This window comes from Zootoca vivipara, chromosome 6, assembly GCF_965207765.1.
Source record: "Zootoca vivipara chromosome 6, rZooViv2.hap1.1, whole genome shotgun sequence".
Classification (NCBI taxonomy): domain Eukaryota; kingdom Metazoa; phylum Chordata; class Lepidosauria; order Squamata; family Lacertidae; genus Zootoca; species Zootoca vivipara.
In genome coordinates, this window is record NC_142589.1 from 52070766 (window position 1) to 52090524 (window position 19759).

The following is a 19759-nucleotide window of genomic DNA, read 5'->3' on the forward strand; positions in this document are numbered from 1 at the left end:
AACAACAACAGCCATACAGAGTAGAGAGGTATCTGACAGGATTGAGGGAACCATAGCTAAAACCTCTTTTATTTGAAAGGGGGGAAAAACACTTTGGGGGGTGGGTGGGATCCAAAAACAGTCTAAGGTGGAATGAATTTGGCTCAGTGTCCACAGGATGCTGACATAGATTGCTGCAGAAAAAACCCTGGAAAACTGGATGCAGGAGAAATGGAACAGAACAAACTGGTGCCCTGCAGACATTTTGGATTAGAATTCCCATCAGCCCTAACCATTGGCCATGTTGGCAAAGGCTGATGCCAGCTAATGTCCAAAACATCTGGAGGGTAGATTCTGAAAAAAAAGAGAAAGAAAATAGCGCTTGCACATTTTGCTTCCTTGGGTTCTACAAATGTATAAATGCACTTTTCATCCAAGGAGGGGCAACTGCTTCCCCCTTGCAGCTGCTCATGTCAGTGGGGGTGTCTCTCCTCTGGTCCCCCCATTCAGATCTTGCTTAGGGGGGGAAATGACATTGACCACAACTGGAAATAGCTCTTCCCTTTGGGCTGCTGTTTACTCTCCAGCATGATCTGAATAAAAAGCAGTGAGTCAGAAAGAGCCTTTGTTGGTGGCGAGAGCACAAGACGAGTTGGTTAATGATCAAGGCCCCCTTTGAGGAATGGCTGAGGGAGATGGGGATGTTAAGCCTGGAGAAGAGAAGACTGAGCAGTGATGTGATGGCCAACTTCAACTATCTAAAGAGCTGTCCCATGGAAGATGGAGAAAGCTTGTTTTCTGCTGCTCCAGAGGGTAGGACCCCAACAAATGGCAAGAAAGGGGATTCCGATGAAACATTAGGAACGTCCTGTCGGTAAGAGCTGTTTGACAATGGAACGGACTCCCTCAGAAGGTGGAGGACTATCCTTCATTGGAGGTTTTTCAATGGGGATTGGATGGCCATCTGTCAAGGATTCTATAGTTGCAATTCTATGATTCTATGCAGTTCAGCTTTCACCCCTATCCCTTGGGAAAGTGCACTGTGTGTGTGTGTGCTTTCTGCATCTTCGGCAGGCTGATTCAGGAGAGCCAGCAGATAAGTGGCCGCAGCCCTTGCTCAAAAATCCAAATGTACATAGCTTTGAAGTTGAGCAACAGGGTTGCCCAACTGCCTTGCTGTCGATGGCATGGGACTGGCTTTCCAGAGTCACCAGATTCCTGGGACTGCGATCTAGTGTTGAGTATCCTGGTTTGAACTGCCTGCGGTTCCATCCTCCAGCCAGCAGCTCTGCTAATCCAAGCAATAGGGTGCCCATGTGCGACAAGTGGGGATCCCTGTCTCAGAGCCTGGTGCCTAGAGATGTCTGTCACTGGCCTCCCTGCGGCTGCTCTGCTTTGGGGTTTATTTTGCATGAACAGGTGCTGAAAGGAACATAGGAGTGAGAGGCGGTTCCAGGCACTGTGGGTGGAAGAGAAGAAGATGCCAAGGCTGCTCCCCCCCTTTTTTGCAAATGTTCTTCATACTCTTTCTCCCTCTCTCTCCTCCTAAGCACAATGGCTGCAGCCAGAACAGAGGTTGAGTCCCGCATCTTAATTTTTCACACAGGAGCCTTATTTTCACCAGAATAAGGGCTGAGGGCCCAGCAACATGGACTTCACCAAACTAGGTGCCCTCCACACGTTCTGGATTATAGCTTCCATCCCTGGCATTTCTGGTCCAGGAATTCTGCAGATTTAGCCTAGGCTAGAGCACAGAATTCTAGGAACACAGGTCCAACCACAAAGTGAAAAAATGTGAGATAATAGAATCACAGAATTGTAGAGTTGGAAGGGACCCCAAGGGTCATGCAGTCCAACCCCCTGCAGTGCAGGAAAAGCACATGGAGTCAAGAGAGGAAAGTGGGAAAGAGTGTCACTTTCCTCTTCCAGGTTTACGGAAGTGGCAAGAATGGGAAGAGCAATAGCTGTGGCTCTCTGTGTTTCAGACACACAAAATTCACAGGTTTCTATGTGAGAGAAAACACACACACACACACTCCATCCATCCATCCATCCATCCAGGCAAGAAGCATCACCCCCAGATCAAGCACACAGTCCAGCTGGGCAAAAACACTCAGGAAGAGTTCCAGGGCAGGGCTGGGGAGAAGGGGCAGTGGCTGAGGAAAAGCCTCCCGTAAGGCCAGGAGGGCCCACATTCAGGCCTCAGGCTCCCCTTCTCCCCTGGCACAGAGAAAGAAAGACTACGCTTCTTGTTCTGTGGGAGGAAGACAGCTCCCTCTGAGCAGAGGCAAGTGGCTGCCAGCACAGAAAGCGCACCCTGCACTGGAGGAGGAGGAGGAGGCTGCCTTGCCAGCCTCATTCGGCTAGCCTCAGCGATGCTTGCTTCATGCACAACTCAAGCCACCTACATGTGCTGGCAGTCGGTCAGCCCCACTGCCTCATTCCAGCATGGAGCATCTCCAGGGAGTTTGCCATTTGCTGCACTCGAACGGTTAAACATCCCCCCACACACTCCAGTTTTTCTCCTGGCACTGCAACACCAAACCACCAGTCCAATGTGACCATTTCAAGAAACTCTCTCCAGCTGCATCCTCCTGCCTGTGTAGGTCTCACCTGTATCCCTGCTCTTTTTATTTTTTAAGCCCCTAACATTTCCTGTAAAATCTAGTCTGCCTGGTACAGATATTGGGTCTGTGTCTAGTTAGTATGCCCCTTAGAGGCCCTGTCCTTTTAATTCCTCGCAAAGCACCATTTACAACAATTTTATTCATTCATTCATTGCATTTATCTCCCACTTCCTCAAAGTGGGAGCTCAAAGTGGTGTGCATAGTTTTCTTCCTCCCTGTTTTATCCTCACAACAGCCCTGTGAGCAGCCAGTTTTGAACACAGAGTGTTCAAGTTACACAGTTCCCCTCTCTAAATCAACTGTCAGTTTCCTTGCTTGGATTTCCTGCTTGATTGGTGACTGGCTGAGTGCATGGGGGGGGGGGCAAGCACAGATGAAGATGCCTTCAGCAGATCCTATGGCATTAAAATCAAGCACACCTGATCAGCCGAGGGAGGTGAAAGCTCGCCATGGTGCAGCCAAATCAGAGGAGACTGCAATTTGCATCATAAAGCAGCTGCTGTCACCAGCCCTTCGAACTGAAAAGGCAAGATCTGAGCTCAACCTCTTTCTCCAGGGCAGTTTTGAGTGCTAGGAACAGCCTTCTCCAACTTGATGCCCTCCAGATATTGTTGGAGTGCAGTTCCTACCATTGCTGACCACTGGCTGAGGCTGAAGGGAGTTGCAGTCTCCTGGCTCCTGGCTCATGGGCCAGGAGAGCTGGTAGACATTTCATCAATGGGAGTCAATGTCTCACAATTAGGAAGTCCTTAGGGATATCTCCCCAGGGTACTGAGCAGGAGGGTGCCTTCACACGGAAGCCTGCTGCCAATACCTTTTCCTTCTCACTCAACTTTAATCGGAATCTGGGCTGGTGTGGCATCTTTTAGATATTTCTGAGTTTTATGTACAGATATCCAATGTATCCCATCCACACCAGTGGGAGCTGCATGGCTAAATGCTCCCAAGAACATAAGAAGAGCCTGCTGGATCAGGTCAGTGACCCATTTAATCCTGCATCTCCTCCTATAACTATTTTGCCAAGCTATGTAAATATATTTGTTCCTATGGTGGGGGGAGGAACCGCCCACATCAGTGAGTATGCTTAAAGCAGCCTGTAACACAGGAAATAGCGATATATTTATTTTTTTTTCCCATTTTAATGATGGTCCATCTGGCTGTTTTAATTCGAAGGAGCTGGACGACGCCTGTTTTCCTATCTCTGTTGGACAGACAATATTAATGGAGCCTTAATTATGTCAATTGCTGCTCACAATTTTTGCCATGCAGGGATTTAGCAGCCAAACTCAGGGCCAGCCTTACCATTGGGCTGAGTGTGACAGCTGCCTCGGGTGGCACATTCTGAGTGGCAGTGAGGGCTTGGAAGGCAGAGGTTGTGTGGACCGCATGCACCCTCTTGAACTAGCCTGCTGTCCTCACTTGGACGCTGTCCCATCATCAGTGCTGAAATCAGAGCCAAATGCTTAGCTTTTGTGTGTGGAATGTGTTTGTGTGTGTATTCTTGCCCTTTGCCTCAAGCAACAAAGTGTGCTGGGCCAATCCTATCCAAGCTCTTCCTTTAGTAGTGTGACCTCTCCTGTACTAGAAAAATGTATGCACAATTGCATACACCAAAGCTCAGGAAGCACAACAACTGAGGATCCTGCTGTTTCCATTTCAAGATGAAAATATTCTCTGGCGAGTGCCTTCTTGGTCAACATGCAGGAAATCATAGAACTGTGGAATCGGAAGGGACCCCAAGAGCGATCTAGACTGATCCCCTGCAAAGCAGGAATCGCAGCTAGAGAATCCTCAGTGACAGGGCATCTGTTTTGCATGCAGAAGGGTCCAAGTTGACCCCTTTGCACCCCCCGGGTAAGGTTAGGAGAAGCATCTGTCTGCGAACCCAGAGAACCAGTGCCAGTCACCATGAACAGTACTGATGGACCAATGGTAGAAGGCACCTTCTTATGTTCTCCCATATATTCATGGGCAATTTGTGTGACTCTTCTTGTTTAGCTCCAGCTTGAACTGGTTGTAAGAAAGAAGGCAGGTAGCCAGGGACTGGCTGTGGGCAGACTGGGGTTGTTTAGGGCAATTCCCCATTTGACCTCATAGACCAGCCTCCTCTGCCCACACATCTCAGCAAACTGGTAACCATACACCAAGATTACTGCAGTGAAGGCAATTCAAGCTTGCTTTAAGGTAAAGGTACCCCTGACCATTATGTCCAGCCGCAGATGACTCTGGGGTTGCGTGCTCATCTCACTCTATAGGCCGAGGGAAGCCGGCATTTGTCCACAGACAGCTTCCGGGTCATGTGGCCAGCATGACTAAGCCGCTTCTGGCGAACCAGAGCAGCACACGGAAACGCCGTTTACCTTCCTGCCGGAGCGGTACCTATTTATCTACTTGCACTTTGACGTGCTTTTGAACTGCTAGGTGGGCAGGAGCAGGGATCGAGCAACGGGAGCTCACCCCCTCGCAGGGATTCGAACCGCTGACCTTCTGATCAGCAAGCCCTAGGCTCAGTGGTTTAGACCATAGCGCCACCCTTTTGCTTGCTTTAGATTCAACTAAAACCCTTTCCAAAGTGTATTGACTCCTCCTTGATTGGGAGGTCAAGGAGGAGGAGGTCACCGCAGCTATGATTAAGTGGTCACAAGACTTTGGGTATACAATAAATATGTCCCAATGGGAAAGTTTGTGGAAAAATAATTGGAAGTTTACAACCTGTTATATCCTAAGAGAGATTTTTTTAAAAAATGCAACATAGATGGTACTTAACACCTTGGAAGCTTTCTAGAATGTATGAGATGACCGGAAGAATCTGTAACTGGGGGAAAGAAGCGATAGAAGAAGAGTGGAAAGATTTTAAATTGAATTTTAAAAAATATGTAAAAGTTATATATTAAGATCAGAAGTAGGCTGAAATTAAACTGTGGAGATGATGAATATGTAAGATGTAAATTATAAAATAAGATATGACAAGGTGAACAAATTGGTATATAAATTGCTAAAATAGTGTATGTTAACTTTGCTCAGCAGGAACAAGGTTCCTGGGATAGGAAACAAGCAGAGAGTTTGTGGGTTTCTCTTGTAGCAGCTCTTGCTGCTAAAGAGGGGGCCACTTTTCAGGTTACATTTCAAAATGTAAGTTGGAAAACACCCTTCAAAGACACCTCTGGCTCTTTGCCATTTCTCTCTACTGTTTCCAATATGGAATCATACAATAAGTCCACAACTTACACACATTTAACTTCTGCACATTCAGCTTTATGCATGTGGCAAAACATTTTTTAAAAAATTAAAAGGTGCAGAAAGTGGGTGGAAAGGGCAAAACAGTTCCAGGAAAAATGACTGGCAATTCCACTTGCCATCGAACCAAATGGGTTTTGACTATACTCAGTTTTGGCTTCAGGCACACTCCTTGGAATGTAACCACACAAACACCCCAATATGTAGTGGGTTTACCATGGTTGAAGGCATTGAAAGCATAGCTGGAACCAGCATTGGTGAACCCGAGGCTGCAACGTAAGGACCAGTCAGATAATATGCACAGCATGGGTCATGGTGCATTTGATACCTCATGATGATGTACAGGCATCAAGGGTGCAGCAAACAGTTCATCCCAATTTATAATTATAGATGAGCAATGCAAGCCAATATCACTTCCTTTTATTTGCAAAACTAGCCAGACATGTCTACAATGGGAAAGGCATTGCTCTGTGTGCACAAGTGTGCAGGAGAGGAAAAACTGTTGCTAAGAAACCTGTTGCTAAGTAGTAAGCCCTGTTCCTCTTACCACTAACACTACTCATCCCCATAAACCAAACCTTTTATCCTGATTTATCTTGCATGTCGCTTATGGGTTTGCAGATTTCGCACAGATTTGCAGAAGAAATAAAGGGGAGCATGGCACATGCATTTTTATGCAAATGGTTTCATATGGACATAAGACTGAACATTTTAAAAACCTGGATGCCATCCAGTCCAAGTGAAGCTTTGTTTCCAGGGCGAGAGGTTTAAGCACGCACTGAAATTTCTGCTTAAGCTTTGCTATAGAAATGAATGAATCGGGACTTGGAAGTTTGGCTGCCCTGTGCCCTTTGGTTGTTGTTTTTGCTCTTCTAATTAAAAAAATAAGGTAAAACAGAAGGATGGAAGAGGAATCTGTTTTAAATGAGAGGGTGCTTAACTTTTTCTCTCTCTTGAAAAGTGTAAGATTAAAAAACAGTTGCTATCCAAGAGCTATAACCATCTTAAATGCTGTAACTAAATAATATGATCCCGGGGAGTTGGAATGGGTATGTGTGTGTGTGTGTGTGTGTGGCTGTAATTGTGCTTTTATATTGTTTTTTTATGGGATGGCATTCAATTTTGTTGTACTGTGTACAATGAGAATAAGGTATCTATTCTATTCTATAAAGAAGGAAGGAATCTGGAAGAGTGGCTCCCTTTCCCACTTCTTTCAGTTCTCTGTTCTTTTCAGGGGTCAGATCAATTCTACTGGAGCAAGCTTTAACTCCAGTTCCTTAGAAAAGTACGTGTGTGTGTGTGTGTGTTTTCTTTTTTGGGGGGTGTAGATCTTGGGGAGTGGAGTGACCAGCAGGGGTGGCTCCCACATCAGTCATTAAAAAACCCAGGGCTTAAAAAGGATTCCAGCTATATCCCCAATGCAGAACTGGGATTTAATTTCAGAACCCAAGCCCCTGCCCTCTTCATACCACTGCTTTCATGTCCCCCATACCATTATCATTCCTTTTCCAGCTGGCTTCCCGTTCCCCAGGAGGAGTGGTCTTGTCATCTTCTTGCTTGAGACAATCTAAGGGAGAAGAACAGAAAACAAAGAGGGGGCTGTAGCAATGATCCGACAGAGCACAATACTGGATGTAGTCATTATTATTATGGGTGGGAATGTTAAGTTGTTGCAGGATTTGAGGGATTCAATTTTGACAGATACTACTTTTGACAAATTACTAAAGAAATTATTGTTTGTTGCCCAAAATTAATGTTTTTGATGGTACCAACTTGCCAAAAGAATCGGCCTCGTTTATTATCTTGGCATTTGGAACATTAATTGCAAACTCATTGGGAAACAGCCCAAAACCTCACACTGGGCACTTGGTACCACTCATTCTGGAATCTAGTCAAAATGGAAGAAATGATGCATAAATGTGAGATTCTGACAAGGACCAGAAGCGCCAGATACTTTTTATATGATTTGGCGTCCTTATTACATATACAACAGCACCATCATTTCCAAGGCAACCCTTGTCACAGGCCTGGACAGATCTGGAATGATAGCTGATAATCAGATAACACTAATATCCTCTACTTGGACTTATAACCCATGTGTGACTGTACTAATTCTACGTTCCTATTTTATAGTTTGTTTTTCCTCTTTTAATTTCCACCTGTTGTTGTAACTGTTCTCTCTGTTTTATATATATTATAAAATATATATTATATATTATAAAATGAAACAAAAAAATCTTTTCCCCCGAAACAAACCAAAACCAAAAAACCAATACTGGACAGAGTTAAGATCGCTGTCCAAACATGCACTTGAACAACGTGCTGAATGGTGACATTCGTATTTGCTCACATCCTGCCTTGGACCTGCGGAAAACACTCAGCACTGTTGAGGAGAGAAAGAGACGGAAGCACAACAGGAGAGGGCATTTGCAGAGAGCGGCTCAGCAGGTGGATCTGACTTGTGTTCCTGATCTCAGCATGCATGCACCTCATGCCTAAAACCAAGGGATTTATCTCCTTGGTTTTCAAGTTTACGTGGCTAGCGAGGTTGCTAGGGGGTCACAAAGAGAATGAGTCTTTCCATTCAATCTAACCGCAGGGTTGATCAGGTGCATTGCAATAGTCTAGCCGAACTAAGCTAGCAGAAGCCTGACGTAAAAGTGAAATTAATAGCATTCTCAGATGCAATTCAGGCAGCTCCTTTCCAAAGCTATTCATGGGCTGCTCGTGCCTTTGGATAAAAAGTTGGGCCCAGGAGAAGACTTTTGAGGACATTCCAGCAGGCTTCCTGCTAAGTACTGAGTGGCTGAGTGGGGCTCACAGAAGGCCAGCTGGGATCTGCACTCAAAGTGGGGCCTGTTGCGAGTGCCGGTATCCTTTTGCATCACTAGCTTTAAGTGGACCAGGTGATGGAGAGAATCTTCATCTAGAGGAGAGAAAGAAGAAGAAAGAGGATCCAAGAGATGTGACTGGGAGCAAGAAACCACAGTCACCCCGAAACGGCTTCTCTATGGTCCATGGGACATTTGTTCCTGAAATGCAATTCTCCCCATGGTTAGGCAAGGCCGACAAATTCTTCACACTTTCTGTGGGGCAGATTTCCCCGTCACCATCCTAATTCTCAGTTCTTTAGTTTCAACACTGCCCTGACGTTTTGCTGCTGTTAAGTGTAAATTGCTTTGAGAGGTTGCCTATATCTGAAAAGCAATCTCATAAATGTTTGGGGAAATGTTTGGAAGTCGCCTACAGAGGCTTTTTGGGGAGGGGGTCACCTAGCGGTTCAGATATCGGCACAGTAAACAAAGACTGGCACTGCTCTACAGAGCACGTAATTTAGGCAACGAGATGTTGTAATGGCCACCAACTTAGGTGAGCTTTTTAAAAGCATTAGATAAATCAGTGCACAGGTGATTGGTCTATTAAATGGTGAATAGGCTTGATGTGAAACAGGACCTTCACATACAATGGTGGTAAACAAGAATAGATTGGAATAAGCAACAGTGGGGCACTGTTACCTTTAATGTCTTGCTCTGGGCTTTCCAAAAGCATCACAGCTGGACAGAGCTATGATCTAATTCAGGAGGGTCCTGCTTATGCTCCTGTTCCCTGTCCTGCCTTCTAATCTCTTTCACTGCCTGAAGAACTAGCAACAATTTGCCAATGGCTGGCAATACTTTGGAAGCAGAAACTTAGGGACCCCACTAAGGAGGTAGTAACACTCACTGTTCCCAGGGTGCAGGAAAATTCTCCCAAGAAGTCATGTTCGTACAGCTGCATGCTCGACTTGTCTTGGTCAAACAAGGCAAATTTCAGCTTCTGAACCTCCTCAAAGCGATAATCTATGACAAACTTCTTGGAGAAGGCTGGGTTGAGGTTGTTCACAGCTGTTTCTGTCCTGTCGATCTACAAATAAAGAATGAGGTTGAAAAAGTGAGCCGATCAACGAGTCTTTTAGACAGTAGTACAGCTTTCGTTGAAAAATAACGGTGAAGACAGGTGGAACATTTTTAGGATATTGGGGGCACAATTCTACAAGTCTGCAGCAGAAGCAGCCTGTGGACAGCACTGACTGGCAAGAGCACGAGATGTTGCCACCCTCTACTCTCCAGGGCAGTTTTGCACTTAAAAAAAAATCATTCCAAAAATGTATTGATAAAGGTCATAATATTGATGGTGGTATCCATCTATTTACAGCCAATCTGCTGTATCCAATGTTAGCCATAGTCACAAGGAGACCAATTGAAATTAATGGCCATGACTAACATAGGTCCATTTCTCTGGGTATGACTAACATCAGACGCAATCCCATATCAATTTCACATGTGTTTATCCATAATACTGCTACATTCTGTTTTCAACCCATTCTGCAATTAAAAAACTAAAAATATGGCACACATATTTAAAAAAGCATTTTAATACAAAATAATATTTAGTACATATTTTATTCAATATGTTTATGGATCTCTAAACATATTTAATCAGAAAATGTGTATTTTAATGCATAGGGTACATTTTTAAGCCCATGTTCTGTATCATAAATTTCAAAGAAGTGAAACATCCAAAATATTATTATGCTCTCTGATTAGACCAGGAAGTGTGCAATACATCAGTTCACTTAAAAAGGCAGGCGCCAGATATATAAAATGCAAAATCCAGAGGATTTCATGGGTAAATTCATGTTGCACAGGGAAGACCTCTCCCCGCATCAACCCACAAAAAAATCAACCAGTCTCAAAGGGAAAAACGAAAGGTGCACTCCATACAGTTCTGGAGCAACTTCTGTGAAGAGGAACTACATGGATTTACACCAGTGTAGGCAACAGAACTGCCTGAAGTCTGGGACTCCTTATTCGGGGGCCACTCAGTGGTTGTGGCCTATCAACCTAGAAGATCGAGCACAGGCAAGACTCAGACCACAGCAGTGCTGACCTGCTTATGCAGCAGCCCGAACATTATGTTGTGAGCTGCCCTGAGATCTACAGATAAAGGGCAGTATAAAAATTTAATATATAATAATAGTGATTACTGTGCACGTCCATGGTTTTTTTTGGAGGGGGGGGTCCTGTTGTTTTACTGCACCGTGCTGCGGTTTTGTAGGCTTTTGGAGCCAGTGTAATGAGCCCACAATTCCAAAATTCAGCTCAGAATTCATCAAGATAATCCACTACAGGGGTGAGAGAATCACTACAGGGGTGAGAGACTGCTTAGGCCACACACACACCTGAGCCACAGCTTTCCCTGGCCTTGCTTTGTGGCCTCTTCTGGTGATTTTACTTGGCTGGATGTGTCCTTGATCTGTGATAATAACTCTTGCTTGCCTTGATGAAATATAGAGTGGCGAGTGTTTTTGTGTGTGTGTGTGTGTGTGTGTGTGTGTGTGTGTGTGTGTGAGAGAGAGAGAGAGAGAGAGAGAGAGAGAGAGAGAGAGAGAGAGAGAGAGAGAGAGAGAGAGAGAGCACCTACTTCTTCCATACCTGCCACTGGTGTGTGGCCCCCAGAAAGTTGCCCATGAGGGGAACATGGCCCTCGAGCTGAAAAAGGATCCCCAGTTTGGGGAGTGGGTGTGCCAGCACTGCTTTGGGTGCCAATATACTGTATGTGTGCTTCAACACAAATCAGTTTTCTTTGCTTCAGTAAAGAGACGGAATTCTTCCTCTCTCTCTCTCTCTCTCTTTGCATGCTCACTTTTAAATTGAACCGATGCAAGAGAAGGAGCAAAGACTCCCTCACACCTCACACATCTTGCCATGTTGAAATGGCAACATATTTTGCAGGGATCAATAGCGGGGCCTCTTTTCCTCCTTCCTAGGGACTGGTACCAATGTAACTTGCTCCATCTGCCTCGCTGGCACCCATTCAAACTCGCAAGGCTTATGAGGGGTGAAGGAAGCGGCAGTGAAGTTTTCGCTTTCACATAATTGGCTGTGCTCTTTAATGAAATCTGCATTCCTAGAAAAATCCCAAGTGAAGAGAATGGCAGGTTTTTGGCTCTCTCAGCTTTGCTTCCTGTGCTAGTGCAGGCCTTCATGTCATAATACATGACAGAGCCGATGCGGAAGGAGGAAAGGGAAAATCGGAACGTGAGTTTTTCACAAACTTGGGTCTCCAGCTGTTGTTGCACTACAACACCCATCATCCCTAGCTAGCAGGACCAGTGGTCAGGGATAGTGGGAATTATAGTCCAAAAACAGATAGAAACTCCAGTTTGGGAAACCCTGGTTTAGACAGCTGCAAGAAGCCTGGGACAGATGACTGTAGGACTCTGCAGGTGCACATAAAATGGTACTCTTCATGGCAGTTGGGAGCCTCAGACATGCAGGCTGAATATAGCCCTGCAGAGCTCTCTATGTGGCCCTCAGGACACTCTCTAGGGCACATGACCCTTCCCGGTCCTGTTCCAGATCACCAACAGTACTAGTCAAAATCGGTGTAGAATGCCAGGCCTACAGGACTAAATGTGGCCCTGTAGGGCACACTATCTGGCCCCCAGAACTCTCCCAGGCCACGCCCCCTCAAAAAAGGCCACATCTGTGGGTGGGTGTGCAGAAACCTGACAGAAAAAACAGTAGCCACACTGAAGCAGAAAGTGAACGCCCTGCCTGCACCCCGAGATAAGAGCCTCTTCACCGAATTCCACCTCTCCTTTCCATTCTCCCTTTATCTGACAAAGAATCCAAGCAGTCTCCTGAACTACAACTTTAAGGTATCTTCACTCCCATAAGCAACATGGGAAGCTCAGAAGCAGTACACCTGCTTTAGGTCCAAAAGGGGGCCCCAGGTTCAATCTTCAGCATCTCCAGTGGCCGGGGACTGGCTGGACACTGAGGAGTGGTGGCTGGATACTGATGAGTTAGGGACTGGGTGGGGGGAAGAAGTGGGATTGGAGACTGACATGGAAGAAGGAATCAGTGAACTGGGGGAGCTTGTGACAGCCAGGCGATGAGAGTGAGAGGCCAAAGAAGCTGCAGGATCGGAGAGTGAAGAACAGGTGCAGCAGGAGAGAGAGGCAAGGTCAGGCTGGTGTAGAGTCACGGGCTTCCACACCTCCTCCTCGTGTCCCCACCTATCTTCCTCCACTGTCTCCCTGGACCAGGAGGACTGAAGTGGGAGGAGCAGAAACAGGTTACATGCAGGTGTAGTTTTCACCTGCTTGCGCACAGCTCAGGTTGGGGAGATACATAAGCGGGGGGCGGGGCCTCTCTGTTGTGGCAACTGCCTCATCGGGTTCACACCTGGGAGCAGCTGAGAAACACAGGACTAATGGGCATGCCTTTTCCTAACTTGTAAGTGTACTTTTGGAAATAAAGAGTTAATTATTCACTCTTGACTTTCCTTGCCTGACAGCGCCATGACACAAGGGGGGGCTGGGGAAGAAGAATTTGGATTTGATATCCCGCTTTATCACTATCCAAAGGAGTCTCAAAGCGGCTAACATTCTCCTTTCCCTTCCTCCCCCACAACAAACACTCTGTGAGGTGAGTGGGGCTGAGAGACTTCAGAGAAGTGTGACTAGCCCAAGGTCACCCAGCAGCTGCATGTGGAGGAGCGGAGACGCGAACCCGGTTCCCCAGATTATGAGTCTACCACTCTTAACCACTACACCACACTGGAGACCCCTGCTGGTAACCCCAATACTGAGCTAGATGGACCCAATGGCCTGACCCAATATCAGGAAGCTTCTTACATTCTTCTTATGGTTTTTGGTCTGCCCCCCCATCCCCAACAGTAAGTCCAAATTCAGTGGCTACTGAGCATGGGGCTGTTGCTGTGCTCTCCCTCCCCACTGCTGAACATTCCTCTACTTCTGCAAACTCTGGTGTTTTCCAAAGCCGGCTAATACTTTCCTCTTGTACCTGGGTGGGGATGTGTATGGCACTCACTGCCTGCACATTGGAAATAGGGGAAATGATGATGAGAGTCTCCAGATTATCAGCCCATTTATTTATTAATTCCCCACCTTTCCCCCAGGGAGCACAATGTGGCCTACATAGTTCTCCTCTGTCTCATTTAACATAACAACTCTGTGAGGCTGAGAGTGAGTGACTGGCTCAAGGTCACCTGGGAGTTCCATGGCCCAGTGGGGATTTGAACCCTGGTCTCCCAGCAGGGCCAGCTCTAGGGGTAGGCTGGGTGGCACGGGGCGCCAGGGCGCCGGGCCGGCAGGGGGGCGCCGCGTGGAAGCCGTACTGCGCCTGCCCACCAGGGCGAGGGTGCCGGAGCGATCTCCGCACCACAGCGCCAGGGCGCCCGACATGCTTGAGACGGCCCTGTCTCCCAGGTCCAACTCTAACCGCTATACCACTCTAACCGCTATACCACCACTGGGGGAGGTTTTGCTCCTAAGTCACAGTGCTTTTTTTGTCCAAGAGCACAGCTCTCAATGAGGAACACACCTTTTCAGCACCTTTCTAATTACAAATTAAGCCTGGATTCCATGCCTTGTTGTTGAATTACATGGAAAGGGGGGGGGGAGAGACAGAGAAAAAGCTCCGAGGGAAAAAATGACGCAAGAAGGCCCTGTTTCCACACAGCTCCAATTATCCCAAGATAAAGCTCTTTAAAACCACTCAAAATTGCAGGAGTGATTGTATCAAGCGTTAAAAGCCACCTGAAGAGACACAGGTTGTCTTGGGAGAATTCACTGCCAAGTGGCGCACAGCGTGTCCTGCAATGTTTCTCAGATTAAAGGCGCTGCCTTTGGAGCCGAAACCCAGGGCCCGCACGTGCACAGGGCCCGGCTCCAGCCCCGACACGCTTTTCTTGGCCACAGGCCCTGGAAAACGCTGACACTTCTGAGGCTCACTCGATCTCAAATGGAGCATTTATGTGCTAATGCCTCCTTAACTCTGAAAGGGGCTTCTGTTAGGGATTATGGAAATCAGGCGGGCATGAGGTGCCTGCTGTCCTGGCAACACATCCCCGCAAAATTATACTCCTGGGAGAGAAAGTGCAAGCCCTTAAATGCACACCTCGCCTCTCAGAAGAAGAATTCCCCCCCCCCTACAATTTCCCTTCTGTACCTGTCGGTTTGCCTCCAGCAGCAAACAATGTTGGGACTGTCAGAACAGAAACTCGGAAAGGAGTTTGGGTCAAGGAGGCTGCCCTTTCACCAGACCGCCACTGTCACCTCAGGTGCCCTTCCTCACCTAGAAACCTCCGCACAGGAGTCCCAATTGTGGACCTTCCTCGCTAAGGAGGTCGGTTGGCCCTATCTTTACCAAAAGCCTTAGACGGAATAAAACTAGCATGGGTTTGTGGAAGTTTGCTTCTCCCATGAAAGGGTCTTCCATTTTCCCTGTCTATTCGTCAGGGCACCTGAGAATTCCTCGAGTGTTTCGGTGGGTGTGGGGTTTTGAGCCGACTCCATTGTTGTCAGGTTGCAGGGGATGCCGTGCATGGTTTTACTATGGTACTCGCTCTCACAGGAGGGACACCAACCCGAATGGCTTGAAAAGAGGATTAGACCAATTCATGGAGGAGAGGGCTATTGATGGCTACTAACCACAATGGCTGGGCTTTGTGTCTCCACAGTTGGTGGAAACCACAGGAGGGGAGATCCTACTTGCTGGTTTCCCATTGGTACATTTGTTTGGCCCTTGTGAGAACAGAATGCTGGATTAGATGAGGCCCTTTTGGCCTAATCCAGCGGGCTCTTCTTATGTGCTTATGTCTATTTTTCTTTCCAGTAAACATTTTCCTCCTATTTGAAAGTTCTCAGACGCAGTTCCTTTTCTCATCAATCAATCCGCAATGTTCAATGAAAACACAGTGGAACATTTTAGCATGCCATTAGTAAAAACTCTGCCTGATTTTTGATGGGCTTTAAATTTCATTCCGCTGCCCCCCCCCCAAGGCCCCGTCACAGCTTTGTTCTGCTTCAACCATTGTTTTTATCTGTATTGTTGTTTTTAATATTGCATATATTTTGTATTTTGTATCACTAGTTGGGCAGAAAGGTGGTTAATCACTGCTGCTGAAACCACAACAACTACTAATAAGAATAATAAAAGATTGTTTCTACATGAAAAATTTGTAGATTAAACAAACTTGTTCACACACAATAAACTCTGATGATGAGAGTTTATATTAGCATTTGCCAACCTGTTCTGGACTGCAAGTGACTCCCCAGTTATGTGGGGGGGGGAGTTATGTTCCGGCGCCCCACAAGCAAAAGTGAAAATCACATAAATGCCCTCTCTACCATACTCTCTCTCCAAAATACTCCTCTCCAAAAAATAAAAAATACTGTACCAAAAATATACACAACTTGCTGGCCCTGCGACGCGTTGCCGTGGCTAATCCCTGTGACTGCTACCACCCTGCATCGATCCACGACGTATCCCGCCCCCTCTTCCCCCCACCTCTGGGTCATCCCTGTGACTGGACCCACCATGCCCTGACCTATCCCGGCCCCTCCTCCCCCCCAACCCCCACCCAGGCGAGTCAGCACCTCCATTCGGCCTAGTCTATAAAGGCTTCGTCCTAGTATGTAAATGGCAGCCAAGGTGCTGTTGAGAGGGAAGGTTCTATAGGTGCAGTACCAGTGTAGCTGCCGCTAGAGGGCACTGGTTTTCAACCTGGTTCTTTCCCCACCATGCACTTTCAGCTGAGTGCTGTGTTCTGGAACAGGGGTTTTGGGGGGTTTCACCTGGCAGAGGTGTGGCACCTGTCTTAGCAAACTTTCCTATAGCCTTTGGACATTCACATGTGATGTGTCAAAATTTCACCTCAATTGGTCAAGCGGTTTTGTTGAACATTGGAGACGAAGGAACATACCCAGTTTATATTTTTATACAGTCATACCTTCGTTTACTACCACAATTGGTTCTGGGGAGCCAGTTGCTCCCAGAGTTCGTCGCTCCTCAAGGCACGCTTCTGCGCATGTGCAAAGCGCCGATAGAGCGCTTCTGCGCATGTGCGAGCTGCGCAGATTGCTTCTGCGCAATCGAGCGCCGCGGAGCCCGGATGTAAACACTTCCGGGTCCGCGGTGGTCGAAAACCTAAGTGGTCGCAAACGGAGGCGGTTGCAAACCGAGGTTTGACTGTATATATAGACCAGGGGTCAGCAAACTTTTTCAGCAGGGGGCCGGTCCACTGTCCCTCAGACCTTGTGGGGGGGCCAGACTATATTTTGATGGGAAAAAATGAACGAATTCCTATGCCCCACAAATAACCCAGAGATGCATTTTAAATAAAAGGACACACTCTACTCATATAAAAACATGCTGATTCCTGGACCATCCGCGGGCCGGATTTAGAAAGTGATTGGGCCGCATCCGGCCCTCAGGCCTTAGTTTGGGGACCCTGATATAGACTACGGTAGTATTGAAGCTCTGGGGCTGACAGGAGGCTGCAGGACGGGCAGGAAAGTGTAGGCTGTGCTACCCTACATACCAGCTGTTGGCCAGGGAGGCTGAGCAGCCTCAACAAAGCCCCACTGCACCTCCAGTCTCTTCTCTGCCCTCACCCAAGTCCTCTTTGGGTTCTGGGGAGGGTTTCCTCGCAAGCCACAAGGATTCTCCAGCATTCTCCCTCCATTTCTGGGTATGAATTCAATGATTTACTTATTTGCCGGTGCTGCACATATACACGGTCGCACACGTGCCGATCGTACACAAGTGAGGATGCTTCTAGGAATCGCAGGAGGGGAGGGTGCTCTTAAACTCGAATCCTGCTTGCCGGCTTCCCATAATGGGCATCTAGTTGGCCACTGTGGGAACAGGATGCTGGACGAGATGAGCCATTGGTCTGATTTAGCAGGCTCTTTTAACGTCGTTGTTGCTCTCCTCCTCCCTCGCCCTTCATCACCAGGGTTGAATTGTCCCAACAATTTAAAATACAACAATAAAAACCACAGTAACTCCTAAAATCTCTCTCAACTGGGAGGGCTTTGTTTTTGTTCTTATTTTCTTAATCTTAATTTGTTCTTTGTTCTTAATCCGTATTTTGCGTTTTTTTTATATTGTAATTTTATGTTGTCAACTGCCCTGAGATCTGTGGATGGAGGGCCATATACAAATGCAATAAATTAAACAATAAACATACACATTTCAAAAGGCCAGGGTCTTAAAAGGTGCAACTTCAGCAAAGCTGTATCATGAAGGTGCCTGGTGCATTGCTGCTGGGAAGGGATTCCACAATTCTGGGGCTGCCACAGAGTAGGCCCTGTCCTGCACAACCCTAAGCTTCATAATATGGCTATCATGACTAGTATCCTTTGACAGACTTCTTTACCAGAGATTTTTTTGAATCTCCTTTTAGAGGTATCAAAAATTACTGCCCGCCATCACGCCTCGTGTTTCGTTTAGGCACACCACCATTCCACCCTGCCAATGCACATAGATGCCAGAGTCAAACAGGAAAAGGATATTAACAAAACCTGTGAACATTTGAAAGCTAGAAATAGGTACACAACGCGTGTGTTGGGGGGGGGAGTCAAAAATGGTGAGCACGATGGGAGAGGGAAAAAGGGAAAGAAGCTCTGCTGAAATGTATTTTTAAAAATGGGAGAAATGTTTGGAAATGCACATCAACAATATGGTAATTTTGCTAAAAATACAAGGGGAGGTTGGAAGGGAAATGGAACAGCGAGTTACTGTGGACCAGCTGTCGGGGGGGGGGGGGGAGAGCAGAAAAGGAATATTATCTTCTCAAAACAGCTTCCTACACGATCGTTTGGGAGGATGGCAATCAAATAATCAGCTACGTATTAGTAGTAAGTACATAGCACAACCTTGAAACTCCGAATTGATTGTAGATTGTGGTTTCTCTCTGCACTGAATGATATGTTTCACTGTGGCACTGTATGCTGTAGCTTCACACTCTATTTTTTTGTTTCATTTGTAAATTTATTTTATATTTCAGTTGCATTTATACCTATGTTTCTGCTAAATCACGACGGGCAGTTGTACTACTAACCCCATTTAACTGCAGGCTGTACAAATAAGTCCATTTGACTGTATGTCTGGGAATGATTCACCCATCTAAGATGCGATTTCTTGGCTTTGGTCTGATTAAAACCTAGGATCCCAGCTCATTTTCCCACCCCCCAGCCTGGCTGAGATTTAAGGGAAACTGCAGATTTCAGCAGATCTTTTTAATCTTTTTGAAAAATGTCTAGTTAATTTGTACACACCAACACTGATTAACTAGAGGGAATTGAACATCCTTTGCATAGCTACAGAGTTAATTGCTTCTTGTTCCAGCTTTTAGTCATCACCCACAAAAAGGCTGGCACTGCAGATCCAAATATGGCTCCAAGGAAGGTCAAGGGACAATGTTTGTTATATTCAGGGCCATGCATCTTGAATAAATAAAAATGGTGGCTGGCCACCATGGATGGAAGTGGCTGCCGAGACTATATAACACTGGTCCTGAAAGAGCTCATTGGTTCTCAGTACGTTTCCAAGTACAATTCAAAGTGTTGCTGCTGACCTTTAAAGCCCTAAATGGCCTCGGCCCAGTATACCTGAAGGAGCGTCTCCAACCCCATCGTTCAGCCCAGACACTGAGGTCCAGTGCCAAGGGTGTTCTGGCAATTCTCTCCCTGTGAAAAATTAGGTTACAGGCAGAGGGCCTTCTTGGTAGTGGCACCTGCCCTGTGGAACACCCTCCCGTCAGAGGTCAAGGAAATAACTATCTGACTTTTTGAAGACATCTGAAGGCAGCCCTGTTGAGGGAAGTTTTTAACGTTTGATGTTTCACTATATAAAAAGAAAAGAAAAGAACAGGTAGCAAATAGCAAAAGAATAAACACCCCAACACAGCCCATTTTTTATCCACACACATTTGCGTGTCCTGCCCCATAAAAGGCTGCTATACACACATCTGCAAAAAAGTAATAAGAAATTATTGCCTAATAACATTTTTACTGCCTTCTTTATAGATTCATAGAACCATCCATGGTATGGCATGCA

At 46.5% G+C, this 19759-nt stretch overlaps 1 protein-coding gene across 3 annotated transcripts in view; it reads right to left on the reverse strand.

Annotated features, from left to right (window-relative positions):
* Positions 1–19759, reverse strand: part of CPNE2 (copine 2) — an 83389-nt gene that overhangs the window by 29938 nt on the left and 33692 nt on the right. For all 3 annotated transcript variants that reach the window (XM_035117135.3, XM_088672144.1, XM_088672145.1), the window contains 2 exons: positions 9567–9746; positions 7336–7410 (listed from right to left, as the gene is read on the reverse strand). In XM_035117135.3, the coding sequence (XP_034973026.1) occupies positions 7336–7410; positions 9567–9746 (255 nt within the window). The remainder of the gene's footprint in view (positions 1–7335; positions 7411–9566; positions 9747–19759) is intronic.